General features: G+C 36.3%; 1 protein-coding gene across 8 annotated transcripts in view; it reads right to left on the reverse strand.

Annotated features, from left to right (window-relative positions):
* Positions 1-14,867, reverse strand: part of RALGAPA1 (Ral GTPase activating protein catalytic subunit alpha 1) — a 258,245-nt gene that overhangs the window by 45,870 nt on the left and 197,508 nt on the right. For all 8 annotated transcript variants that reach the window (XM_045799896.2, XM_087858978.1, XM_087858977.1 and 5 more), the window contains one exon: positions 7,506-7,661. In XM_045799896.2, coding sequence (XP_045655852.1) covers positions 7,506-7,661 — 156 coding nt within the window. The remainder of the gene's footprint in view (positions 1-7,505; positions 7,662-14,867) is intronic.

The following is a 14,867-nucleotide window of genomic DNA, read 5'->3' on the forward strand; positions in this document are numbered from 1 at the left end:
ATGTAGTGAGAAAAAGAGAATTTTAAAAGCAGCAAGAGAAAATGATTATATACAAGGAAAGCCCCATAAGGCTGTCAATTAATTTTTCAGCAGAAACTTTGCAGACCAGAAGGAAGTGGAATCATATGTTCAAAGTACTGAAAAGAAAAAACCTGCAACCAAGAATGCTCTACACAGCAAGATTATCATTCAGCATAGAAGGACAGGTAAAGAGTTTCCCAGACAAACCAAATCCTCACCACTGAACAAGTCTTAAAAGAAACATTAAAGGGAACTGAGTGGAAAGAAAAGGGCAAAATAGTTGTAGGAAAATTATGAAAGGAAAAAATTTCACACGTAAATGCAAACATATAATAAAAGTAGATTAATCACTTATAAAATCAGTATGAAAGTTAAAACACAAAAGCAGTAAAATCAATTATATCTATAAAATTCAGTCAAGGGATTCACAGAATAAAAGGATGTAAAGTATGACATCATATACCTAAAATGTGGGGTGAGGAGTGATTCAAATTTAAGTGACCATCAACCTAATACAGACTGCTATACACATAAAGTGTTATATATGAACCTGATGATAACCGCAAATCAAAAACCTGTAACAGTTACACAGAAAATCCAAGCATACAAGTAAAGATGCCATCAAACCATGAGGGAACAGAGCAAGAGAAGAATGAAGAGAGAAAAGCTACAAAAGGGACTGCAAAACCAGTAACAAAAAAGGCAATAAGTACACAACACTTATCAACAATAAATTTAAATGTAAATGGACTAAGTGCTCCAAAAGATGTAGGATGACTGAATAGATAAAAAAGCAACATTTATAACTTGCTTACAAGAGACTCACTTCAGACCAAAGGACACATGCAGATCGAAAGTGAGGGATGGAACAATGTTTACCATGCAAATGGAAGCAAAAAGAAAGCCTGGGTTGCAACACCTATATCAAACAAAATAGACTGTAAAACAAAGACTGTACCAAGAGACAAAGAAGGACCATAAATAATCATAAAGGGAACAATCCAATAAGAAGTTACAACAATTGTAAATATCTATGTGCTCAAAATGGGAGTCCCCAAATACATAAAGCAACTATTAACAGACATAAAAGAAGAAATTGAGAGTAATACAATAACAGTAGGGGACTTTGACACCCCATATACATCAATGGATAGACCATCCATAGAGAAAATCAACAAGGAAACAGTGGTTTTGAATGACACATTAGACCAAATGGACCTAACAGATATATTCAGACATTCCACCCAAACACAGTGGAATAGTGGGATGCCTGGGGTAGCTCAGTCGGTTGAATGTCTGACTCCTGATTTCAGCTCAGGTCATTATCTTGGGATGGTGGGGTCAAGCCCTGTGTCAGGCTCTGCAGTGCATGTGGAACCTGCTTGGGATTCTCTCTCTCCCTCTCCCCCTCTTTTCCCCTTGCACATATGTGCATGTGCATGTTCTTTCTTACTCTCGCTTTCAAAAAAAAACAAAATAACCCAAAACAGTGGAATACATATTCTTTTCAAGTGCACATGGAATACTCTCCAGCATAAATCACATTAGGCCAAAAAACAGAGACTAAAATACATGCTACTAAACAATAAATGGGTCAACCAAAAAATCAAAGAAGAAATAAAAAAATACATGGTGACAAATGAAAATAACACAAGGGTCCACAGTCTTTGGGATGCTGTAAAAACTGTTTTTTTTTTTGTTTTTTTGTTTTGTTTTTGTTAAAGGTTTTATTTATTTATTTGAGAGAGAAAGAGCAAGAGAGAGAGAGAGAGCTCCAGAGGGAGAATGAGAAGGAGAAGCAGACTCCCGGCTGATGGGCTCCATCCCAGGACCTTGAGATCATGACCTGAGCTGAAGGCAGACGCTTAACTGACTGAGCCACCCAGGCACCCCTGTAAAAGCTGTCTAAGAGGGAAATTTATAGCAATACAGGCTTACCTCAAAAAACAAGAAAAATCTCAAATAAGCAACCTAACCTTACACCTAAAGGAGCCAGAAAAAGAAGAACCAACAAACCCAAAGCCATTAGAAGAAATAATAAAGATTAAAGCAGAAATAAATGAAATAGAAACTAAAAAAACAACAGAAGAGATTAATAAAACCAGGAGCTGGTTGTTTGAAAAGATCAACAAAATTGATAAACCTTTAGCCAGACTCTTCAAAAAAAGGGAGAGAACACAATACCAACATAAGTGAAAGAGGAAAAATAACCAACACTACAGATATACAAAGGATTATAAGAGAATATCATGAAAAATTATATGCCCACAAATTGGAAAACCTAGAAGAAATGAATAAATTTGTAGACACATATATAACCTTCCAAAATGGAATCAGGAAAAAATAGAAAATCTGAACGAACCAATCACTAGCAATGAAACTGAATTAGTAATAAAAATCTCCCAACAAACAAAAGTCCAGAGGGGCACCTGGGTAGCTCAGTTGGTTAAGCATCTGCCTTCAGCTCAGGTCATGATCCCAACAAGGAGTCTGCTTCTTCCTCTCCCTCTGCCCCTCCCCTGCTCGTGTGCTCTCTCTCTCTCTAATAAATAAATAAAATCTTAAACAACAACAACAACAAAAGTTCAGAACCAGATGGCTTCACAGGTGAATTCTACCAAATATATAAAGAAGAGTTACGACCCATTTTCCTCAAACTACTCCAAAAAATAGAAGAGTAAGGAAAGCTTCCAAATTCATTGTACAAGGCTAGTAGCATTACCCTGATACCAAAACCAGAGAAATAAACCACACACACACACACACACACACACACACACACACACACAAAAAGGAAGAAAGAAAAAGAAAACTACAGGCCAGTATCTGATGAAAAGAGATGCAAAAATCCACAACAAAATATTAGCAAACTGAATCCAACAATACATTAAAAAAAAATCATTCACCACGATCAAGTAGGATTTATCATTGGGATGCAAAGGTGGTTCAATATCCACAAATCAAGCAACATGATGATAACTGCATTAACAAGAAAAAGAATAAAAACCATATGATCATCTCAAGAGATGGAGAAAAAGCATTTGACAAAATATAACATCCATTCATGACAAAATCTCTCAAAAAAGTAGGTTTAGAGGGAACATACCTCAATATAATAAAGACTATATATAAAAAACCCACAGCTAACAGCATACGCAACGGTGAAAAACTAAGAGCTTTTCCTCTGAGATCAGAAACGTGACCAAGATGTCCACTCTCATCACTTCTATTCGACATAGTATTAGCCACACAGCAATTAGACAATACAAGGTATCCAAATTAATAAGGAAGAAGTAAACCTGTCACTATTTGCAGCTGACCTCACACTACATATAGAAAGCCCTAACGACTCCACAAAAAAACTACTAGTACTGATAAATGAATTCAGTAAAGTTGCAAGATACAAAGTCAATATACAGAAATCAGCTGAATTTGTTTATACTGATAATAAAGAAGGAGAAAGAGAAATTAACAAAACAATTCCATTTATAATTGCACCAAAGAGAATAAAATGTCTAGGAATAAACTGCACTCCGAAAACTATAAAACACTGATCAAAGAAGCTGAAGATGATGCAAACAAATGGAAAGCTATTCCACGCTCATGGACTGGAAAACCCAACACTGTTAAAATGTCCACAGTGCCTAAAGCAATCTATGAATTCAATGCAATCCCTATCAAAATACCAACAGCAATTTTCCAAAACTAGAAATAATCCTAAAATTTGTATGGAACGTGAAAGACCCTGAACAGTCAAAGCAATCTTGAGAAAAAACAAAGCTTGGAGGTATCATAATCCCAGATTTCCAGATAGACTACAAAGCTGTAGTAATCAAAACAGTATGGTACTGGCATAAAAACACACACAGATCAACCGAACAGCCCAAAGAACCTAGAAATAAACCCATGCTTATATGGTCAATTAATCTACAACAAAGGAGGGAAAAACATACAGTGGGGAAAAGACAGTCTCTTCAACAAATACTGCTACATGCAAAAAATAAAAATACCATACACAAAAATAAACTCAAAATGGATTAAAGATCTAAATGTGAGCCCTGAAACCATAAAACTCCTAGAAGAAAACATAGGTAGTTATTTTGTGGACATGAGCTGTAGAAACATTTTTGTAGCTATGCCTCCTCCGGCAAGAGAAAACCAAAATTAAACTCTTGGGACTACAGCAAAATAAAAAGTTTTTGCATAGCAAAGAAAGTCGTCAACAAAAGACAAGGCAACCTCCTAAATTAGAGAAGACATCTGCAAATGATATATCTGATAAAGAGTTAATATTCAAAATACAAAATAATTTATACAACACCAAAATAATAATCTAAAAATGGGCAGAGGACCTGAATAGACATTTTTCCAAAGAAGACACACAGATGGCCAACAGACGCATGAAAAGATGTTCAACATCACTCATCATCAGGGAAAGACAAATCAAAACCACAATGAGATATCACCTTACACCAGTAAGAATGGCTAGAATAAAACAAAAACAAAAGAACCACCAAGAAATAAAAAGTATTGGCGAGGATGTGGAACGGAACCTTGTGTACTATTGCTGGAAATGCAAAGCTGGTGCAGCCACTGTGAAAAACAGTATGGAAAATAGAATTACCATATGATCCTGTAATTCCATTACTGCATATTTACCCAAAGAAAACAAAATACTAATTTGAAATGACATATGCACACTATGTTTACTGCAGCATTATTTACAACAGCCAAGATAAAGAAGCAACCCAAGTGTCCATCCCTAGGTGAATGGATAAAGAAGATGTGATATATATAAATATACACGCACACACACACAATACAGCATTACTCAGCCATAAAAAAGAATGAGATCTAGCCGTCTGTAACACCATGGAGGGACCTGAGGGAATAATGCTAAGTGAAATGTCAGTCTGAGAAAGACAAATACCATATGATTTCACTCGTGTGGAATGTAAGAAACAGAACAAATGAACAAAGAAAAAAATGGACAAAGAGAAAACTAGACTCTTAAATACATAGGAAAAACTGGTGGTTGCCAGAGCGGAGAAGGGCTGGGGGATGGGTGAAATAGATAAAGGGATTAAGAGTACGCTTATCAATAATGATGAGCACTGAGTAATGTATAGAACTGTTCAGTCATTACAATGCACACACCTTAAACTAATTAGGATACTGTATGTTAATTACACTTCAGTGAAAAAGAAATTTCCAAACCCTAAAAAATTTAAATAAAAAAAATTTTTAAAAGGTGAAAATGGTAAATTATATATGTAATTTTTACTACAGTAAAAAAGCTTTCTATATTTATAGATGAAACAATGTTCAATGCTTACTTCCTCAAAATTCTCTAATAAATCCAGCACTTAAAAAAATTTTACCACTTAACAATATCATTTTAATTAGAACTCAACCATTTAGCAATTCTTAAATGGTGTTATCCTCTCCAAAATTAATTATTTTATGATAATGAATTGTTAAACATCCATTTCAGAAACTTCTTAAGTAGTTAAGGACACATCCTCATGACTGTTTTGAAAATAATAAGAAATCCTACTTATTTGACAATTTTACGAAGGCCACAGGAATAAAATTTCAAGTACCATATAATTATCATGTTTAATATAGTGAAGTAAAAATATCCTGGCATAGTTTTCTTTAAAAAACAAAACAAATCAAAACAGATTTTTCAACAAAAAATGATGTACTTTGTTCTCTTATGTTTGCAATCCAAGATAATATCAATTTTAGACTCTACTCTGGGGTTTAAAAGTTGTATCCACGGAGCCACGAAAATGATAATGATAAATATGAGTCATGGCCAAGTTCTTAATGATTAATATTATCTTTTAAAACAAATTTTTAATTGTTATTTTATTTATTTATTTTTTGAGAGGGAAAGAGAGTGTACCTGCAAGTACAGAGAGTGAGAGCAGCAAGGGAGGGGCAGAGAGAGAATCCCAAGGAAGCTCCACCCCCAGCACAGTACTCCACATGGAGCTCAACCTTATGACCCTGAGATTGAGCTGAGCCAAAAATCAAGAAACGGGACACTTAACAGCCTGAGCTTCCCACGCACCCCTAAAATTATCTTTTTGCACTATACTTACAACTGTCTCTAATTTAGGTATGGCTTATTTTCATAGAGGTTTAAAATGAGTTGATGGGGGCGCCTGGGTGGCTCAGTCGTTAAGTGTCTGCCTTCGGCTCAGGGCGTGATCCCAGAGTCCTGGGATCGAGCCCCACATCAGGATCCCTGCTCCGCTGGGAGCTTGCTTCTTCCTCTCCCACTCCCCCTGCTTGTGTTCCCTCTCTCACTAGCTGTCTCTCTCTCCATCAAATAAATAAATAAAATGAGTTGATGGAAGGACGTGCTTCATTGAAGTTTAATGAAGTTTTTACTCCAATTCATCTCTTTACCATCTTCTTATCAGTATTCATGGATCATTTTCTACTTCTAAAAACTACACAAGAAATTCTATAGCACACTTATTACTGAATATACTTTCTTAGATTTATCAATTACCTCCACCTTTACTACTCATTCCAATCTAATTAGTTTTATCAACCATTACTCATTTAGTAGGCACATTCCAACACTATTTTAAATTGTAAACAAAAGGCATCAAGGGTATTAAATCAATCTTATCAAACATTTGAGAGTTCTAAAGTTCCTTTACAAAAGAGTGTGAGAATACACTATTTTCATAGTTTAATAAAGTATAAAAAGTTTTGATATCAGGCAAGAGAACATTAAGTAAAATGACCAATGATATTAAATTGGTTACATTTAGCAGTTTTGAATAAATTGAGGAAGGAGGAGAAAGAAAAGGTAAATAAATGTTGGACAAGGTTTTATTCTTAAAAATATTTCTCCCTAAGAAAACCAAACATGGATTGAACACATACAGCTGTACTCTGAGGTATCTCTATAGTCACTAGAATGACTTTTGAATGACTACCTACAGAAAAACGATGGTGTAGGTTTTAAAGGACAAGGGCCATCAGAACCATTCCACCACATCTCTCATAAATTCTAAGATAGTAAAATTCCTTTTCATTAAGGCTTACTTATCTGTTCTACTAGTTTTAGTTAAAATTATGATAAAGTATGTTATATTTTAAGTGCTTTGTAATAACTAATATAAGCTTTTGCTCTCCCTCAATCAATATAACCATTATATCTATCCGTGTGTGAAGAGACTTGAAATGTAATTTCACCGATTTGAACATATGCAGAAGTTTTTCAATTTGTCATATTCCTATTTTCTTGAAGGCAAATCCTCAGTTAAGATAATAACCTTCAATGTTATCATAAAGGAAAACAGCATTTGCTCTAGAACAATCCTGTTTCGGAAGACAGTATTAGGTGAAGATTAGAATACTCAGAAATAGTGCTTTATCAATTAGATTACTTACATATTTTATGTATTTATTTTCTCAATTACTAGGATTTTAACTCAACATTTTTTCTTAGCACTTACTTTTTTGGTCAAAGAGTCGTCAGTATCAGAAGGCATTCTTGTTGATACATGAAATATTACTTCTACTGTAGAGGTAGCAAAATATGGTGTGGTCAGTCCAGTGCTTTTGTTTTTTTGTAGTCCTCCCATGAAACCACAATGGTTTGTAAGATTGACCTGGGAGCAATGACACATAATATTAATCAACTAAACAAAACTCAAAAACTTACTATATTTCAGACTCAAATTTCTCAATTTGCAAAAACATGAGAAGAAAGTCTTTGGCATGTTATCAACCAATACTTGATCCAGAATTTCTAGTTAGAGCTGTTCTGTTCACACTGGTACTTTTTAAGTATTTGTGGATCCCTAATTAGAGTTAATCAGGAAAGAAATCAATTGCTGTACACTATGCATCTTTTGTTAAGCTACTAAGCGTTAATGCTAAATCATAAAGGCTATGGGAGGACCCCAAGGCCAGAGAAAAAAATCAAGTGTCAAAAATCAAGACTGGAAATGATCTGGGGGAAAGTTAAAACAGTAATGTCACTTTGACGAGATGATTAAATGTGTTATATTTACTCATCGAAACTGGCTTCTCAATTTTTATTAGTTATCACATAGCTCAGAACAAAAATACAAAAATGCAGAACTTAACTGCACTGCTAATGCATTAAAAAACTACAAATTAATCTGTGCAAAGAGTTTTACACATATTTTTTCCTGATTAAAATAAAATACATGCTAATATCAGGATCACTACATTGGGTGATATTCCCTGAACCTTGCAATACACAAAGCAACCTGTCTTCACTGTTGAAAATTAAATATTAGAAAGCAAAAAGAAACACAAAGAAAAAAGAAACATCGCTTGCATCTTTCCACTCAGAGAAACCACTTTATACGTGCTTTTAAAAAATGAAATCTGAAATATGCATGGACCTCGGCTAAGTAAAATAAGTCAGTCAGAGAAAGACAAATACCATATGATTTCACTCACATGTGGAATTTAAAAGACAGAACAAATGAACAAAGAAGAAAAGAAACAAACAAAAAAGCATACTCTTAAACACAGAAGACTGGTGGTTGCCAGAGGGAAGGTAGCTGGGGGCGTGGGTGAAATAGATAAAGGAGATCGAGTACACTTATGATCAGCACTGAGCAATGTGTAGAACTGCTGAATCATTATACTGTATTCCTGAAAGTAATATAACACTGTATGTTAATTATACTTCAATTAAAAATTAAAAAATCTGAATAACTGATAAAGTGAATTACAAAAACCAATTTTTGTACCATGTGAACTGAACATGTCTCAACTATCAATATCAGTTAAATGACTGAACATCTGAATAACAAATTAGTTTTTATGCCATTACTATAAGATTGACTCAATCACTTATAATATTGTTAAATTTGACTCAGTAATACATTCATATAATTAAAATTTCATAAGTATACCAAAATTCTTCCTTCCATCTCTCTCATCTTTAGTACTCAGTTCCCCTTCCAGAAAGGAATTTCTCTTTTTTTCTTTTTTTAAAAGACTGTATTTATTTATTAGAGAGAGAGCACAAGTAGGGGGAGCAGAGGAAGGAGAAGCACACTCCCCGCTGAGCAGGGAGCCCGACATGGGGCTCTATCACAGGTCCCTGAGATCCTGATCTGAGCCGAAGGCAGACACTTAACCAACTGAGCCACCCAAGTGCTCCTTTTTTCCTTTTTAAAGATTTAATTTTTTAAAAAAGATTTTATTTATTTGTAAGAGAGAGAGCGAGCACAAGTAGGGGAAGCGGCATGCAAAGGGAGAAGCAGGCTCCCCGTTGAGCAAGGAGCCTGACATGGGACTCGATCCTAGGACCCTGGGATCATGACCTGAACTGAAGGCAGATACTTAACCAGCCAAGCCACCCAGGTGCCCCAAGATTTACTTATTTTAGAGACAAAGAGAGAGTGAGTACACAAATGGGAAGAGGGAGAGGGAGACAGAAAATCCTCAAGCAGACTCCCCACTGAGTGTGGAGCCCAACATGGAACTCAATCCCAGGACTCTGAGATCATAACCTGAGCTGAAATCAAGAGCCGGCTGCTTAACTGACTGAGCCACCCAGCTGTCCCCAGAAATCAGTTTCTTAAATATCTTTTTGAAAATGTTCTCTTATATACAATTAAATTCTTACATGTGAATACACACACACACACACACACACACACACACACACACTCTTTTGTTATTATGTCAGTGATGCAGTGAACACAGAATACATGTCATGTTGCATCTGTGAAAGTAGATCCATAGGACAAATAGTTAAAAGTAGAACTGTAAGTCAAAGGGCATGTGCGGTTCTAATTTTGACACTCACTAAAATGTCTCCCTATAGATGGCACCAACAGTGTATAAAAATACCCATTTCCCTCATGGCCTCTTAAATATATTATCAAACTTTATGATTTTTTCAAATATGATAGGTGAAAAATATGATAGGTGAATAGGTGTAGAAGTTTTGTTTTGTTTTGTGTTAGAGAATAGGTTATTTTCAGATCAATTCTCTGATCATGTAATGGAGAAAAAGTCTCATTCTAGTGTTCCTTTGCTCTAAACACTCACACAATACCTGATGATCTCCATTTTTTTGATTCAACTTTTTTAACTGGAGATAACTGTAGATTAATAAGAAGTTTTAAAAAATATTTAAAAAATAAGAAGTACAGATCCTATGAACCCTGTATAGATTACCCTAATGAAAAACTATATTAAACCCAGGATACTGGATGGGGTACCTGGGTGGCTCAGTGGGTTGGGTGTCTGAGTCTTGATTTCAGCTCAGGTCATAATCTCAGTGTCATGAGATCGAGTCTCAGCATGGAGCCTGCTTGAGATTCTCTCCTTCCCCCTCTCCCCCTCCTTGCCCCCTGCTTGTACTTTCTCTCTCAAAAACAAAAAAAAACCCCGCAGGATACTGGCATTAATATGATTAAGAAACAGAACATTTTCAACACCATAAGGATCCCCGTTACCCGGTTACATGAGCCATACCCACTTCCCTCTTACCCTACTCCCTCTAACCCTGACGAGTAATCTGTTTTTCACTACTAAATGGTCATTTCAAGAATGTTGTACAAACAGACCTGATTTGTGACCCAGTATGTGATCTATTCTGGAGAATGCTTCATGTGCACTAAAGAAGAATGTGTATTCTGTTGCTTTAGAATGGTATGTTCTGAATATATCTGTGAAGACCATCTGGTCCGGTGTGTCAGTCAAAGCCCTTATTTCCTTGTTGATATTCTGCTTAGACGATCTGTCCATTGCAGTGATGGAGGTGTTAAAGTACCCTATTATTGCATTATTATTGATATGTTTCACTGATTTTGTTATTAATTGGATTATATATTTGGCTGCTCCCATGTTAGGGGCATAAATATTTACAATTGTTAGATCTTCTTGTTGGATAGACCCTGTAATTATGAAATAGTGTCTTTCCTCATCTCTTTATTACAGTCTTTGGTTTAAAATCTAATTTTTCTGATATGAGGACTGCCACCCCAGCTTTCTTTTGATGTCCATTGGCATGATAAATAGTTTTCCACCCCCTCAATCTGGAGGTGTAATCGGGTCTAAAATGAGTCTCTTGCAGACAGCCTATCCATGGGTCTTGCTTTTTTGTCCAATCTGATATCCTGTGTCTTTTGATTGGGGCATTTAGCACATTTACATTCAGAGTAATCATTGAAATATATGAATATAGTGCCATTGTACTGCCTGTAAAATGACTGTTACTTTATATTGTCTCTGTTCCTTTCTGGTTTATGTTACTTTTGGGCTCTCTCTTTGCTTAGAGGATCCCGTAGGGCCGGTGTGGTGATCACAAATTCTTCAAGTTTCTGTTTGTCCTGGAAGCTTTTTATCACTCCTATTTTGAATGACATCCTAGCTGGATAAAGTATTCTTGGCTGCATATTCTTCTCATTTAACATCCTGAATATATTATGCCAGTCCTTTCCGGCCTGCCAGGTCTCTGTGGATGGGTCTGCTACCAATCTAATATTTCTACCCTTGTAGGTTACACACCTCTTGTGCTGACCTGCTTTCAGGATTTTCTCTTTGTTTATGAGATTTGCAAGTTTCATTATTATATGTTGGGGTGTTGACTTGTTTTTATTGATTCTGAGGGGGGTTCTCTGTGCTTCCTGGACTTGAATGCCTGTTTCCTTCCCCAGATTAGGGAAGTTCTCTGCTATAATTTGCTCCAGTATACCTTCTGCCCCCTCTCTCCCAATTATTCTAATATTGTTCTGCTTTATGTTATCACTTATCTCTCAAATTCTACACTTGTGATCCAGCAGTTGTTTATCTCTCTTTTTCTCAGCTTCTTTATTCTCCATCATTTTGTCTTATATATCACCAATTCTCTCTTCTGCCTCATTTATCCTAGCAGTTAGAGCCTCCATTTTTTATTGCATCTCATTAATATCCTTTTTGATTTTGACTTGGTTAGATTTTAGTTCTTTTATTTCTCCAGAAAGGGATTCTCTAGTGTCTTCGATGCTTTTTTCAAGCCCAGCTAGTATCTTTGTAATTGTTATTCTGAACTCCAGTTCTGACATCTTACTTATGTCCATACTGATTAGGTCCCTGGCAGTCAGTAGAGCCTCCTGTGCTCTTTTCTGAGGTGAGTTTTCATCTTGTCATTCTTGCAGAAAGTGGTCCCTTTTCTATTTGTAGCATTGCAACTATTCTATTCTTAGATCTATGGTTCAGTTCGCAGGTGTTCAGAACGATTTGAAAGCTATCTAGCTGAATTCTTGGGAGCAGACAAAATTAAGGTCTCCTGCCCCTTCACCATCTTGGACCAATCCTCTTCTCAACCAGTACCAAAAGACTGGGATCATTCCTTGCATTATTTTCAGACCACAGTGCTTTGAAACTGGAACTCAATCACAAGAGGAAATTTGGAAAGAACTCAAATACATGGACGCTAAAGAGCATCCTACTAAAGAATGAATGGGCCAACAAGGAAATTAAAGAAGAGTTTTTAAAAATTCATGGAAACGAATGAAAATGAAAACACAACTGGTCAAAACCTTTGGGATGCAGCAAAGGCAGTCCTAAGAGGGAAGTATATAGCAATACAAGCCTTTCTCAAGAAACAAGAAAGGTCTCAAATACACAACCTAACCTTACACCTAAAGGAGCTGAATAAAGAACAGCAAATAAGGCCTAAACTAAGCAGGAGAAGAGAATTAACAAAGATTAGGGCAGAAATCAATGAAATAGAAACCAAAAGAACAGTAGAACAGATCCACAAAACTAGGAGCTGGTTCTTTGAAAGAATTAATAAGATTGATAACCCCCCAGCCAGACTTGTCAAAAAGAAAAGAGAAAGGACCAAATAAATAAAATCACAAATGAAAGAGAAGAGATCACAACAAACATGGGAGAAATACAATTATAAGAACATATTATGAGCAACTATATGCCAACAAATTAGGCAATCTGGAAGAAATGGATGTATTCCTAGAGACGTATAAACTACCAAAACTGAAACAGGAAGAAACAGAAAACATGAACAGACCCATAACCAGCAAGGAAATTGAAGCAGTAATTAAAAATCTTCCAACAAACAAGAGCCCAGGGCCGGATGGCTTCCCAGAGGAATTCTACCAAACAAACAGAGAAGAATTAATACCTATTCTTTTGAAGCTGCTTCAAAAAATAGAAATGAAGGAAAACTTCCAAACTCTTTCTATGAAGCCAACATTACCTTGGTCCCCAAACCAGACAAAAACCCCACCAAAAAGGAGAATTACAGACCAATATCCCTGATGAACATGGATGCAAAAATACTGATCAAGATACTAGCCAGTAGGGTCCAATAGTACATTAAAAGGATTATTCACTATGACCAAGTGGGACTTATTCCTGGGCTGCAAGTGTGGTTCAACATCTGCAAATTAATATGATACACCACATAAATAAAAGAAAGGACAAGAACCATAGGATCCTCTCAATAGATGCAGAAAAAGCATTTGACAAAGTACAGCATCCTTTCTTGATTAAAACTCTTTGCATGGGGCGCCTGGGTGGCTCAGTCGTTAAGCGTCTGCCTTTGGCTCAGGGTGTGATCCTGGCATTCTGGGATCAAGCCCCGCACTGGGCTCCTCCGCTGGGAGCCTGCTTCTTCCTCTCCCACTCCCCCACTTGTGTTCCCTCTCTTGCTGGCTGTCTCTCTGTCAAATAAATAAATAAAATCTTAAAAAAAAAAACAACTCTTTGCAGCGTCAAGACAGAGGAACATACCTCAGTAACATAAAAGCCATATATGAAAAGCCCACAGTGAGTATCATTATCAATGGGGAAAAACTGAGAGCTTTCCCCCTAAGGAACGTGGCAGGGATGTCCACTATCAGCACAGTTGTTCAACATAGTACTAGAAGTCTTAGCCACAGCAATCAGACAACAAAAAGAAATAAAATGCATTCAAATTGGCAAAGAAGTTAAACTCTCACTCTTTGCAGATGACATGATACTCTAGGTGGAAAACCCAAACGACTCCACCCCAAAATTGCCAGAACTCATACAGGAATTCAGCAAAGTGGCAGCATATAAAATCAATGCACAGAAATCAGTTGCATTCCTATACACTAACAATGAGACAGAAGAAAGAGAAATTAAGGAGTTGCTCTCATTTACAATTGCACCCAAATCCATAAGATACCTAGGAATAAACCTAACCAAAGAGGCAAAGGAAATATAGTTTTCTGTACTCAGAAAACTATAGAAAACTCATGAAAGAAATTGAGGAAGACACAAAGACATGGAAAAACATTCCATACTCATGGACTGCAAGAAGAAATATTGTTAAAATGTCTATGCCACCTAGAGCAATCTACACAGTTAATGCAATCCCTACCAAGATACCATCAACTTTTTTCACAGAGCTGGAACAAATAATCCTGCAATTTGTATGGAACCAGAAAAGACCCTGAATAACCAAAGGAATGTTGAAAAAGCAAGCCAAACCTTGTGGTATCACAGTTCTGGACTTTAAGCTCTACTACATAGCTGTAATCATTAAGACAGTATGGTACTGGCACAAAAAACAGACCCACAGATCAATGGAACAGAATAGAGAACCCAGAAATGGACCCTCAACTCTATGGTCAACTACTCTTCAACAGAGCAGTAAAGAATATCCAATGGAAAAAAGTCTCCTCATCAAATGGTGTTGGGAAAACTGGACAGCCACATGCAGAAGGCTGAAACTGGACCATTTCCTTACACCATACACAAAATATAGACTCAAAATGGATGAAAGGAATCCATCAAAATCCTAGAGGAGAACACAGGCAGCAACTTCTTGCTAGACACATCTCCAAAGG

This window comes from Ursus americanus, chromosome 35 (assembly GCF_024610735.1).
Source record: "Ursus americanus isolate L20-20 chromosome 35, mUrsAme1.1.p, whole genome shotgun sequence".
Classification (NCBI taxonomy): Eukaryota; Metazoa; Chordata; class Mammalia; order Carnivora; family Ursidae; genus Ursus; species Ursus americanus.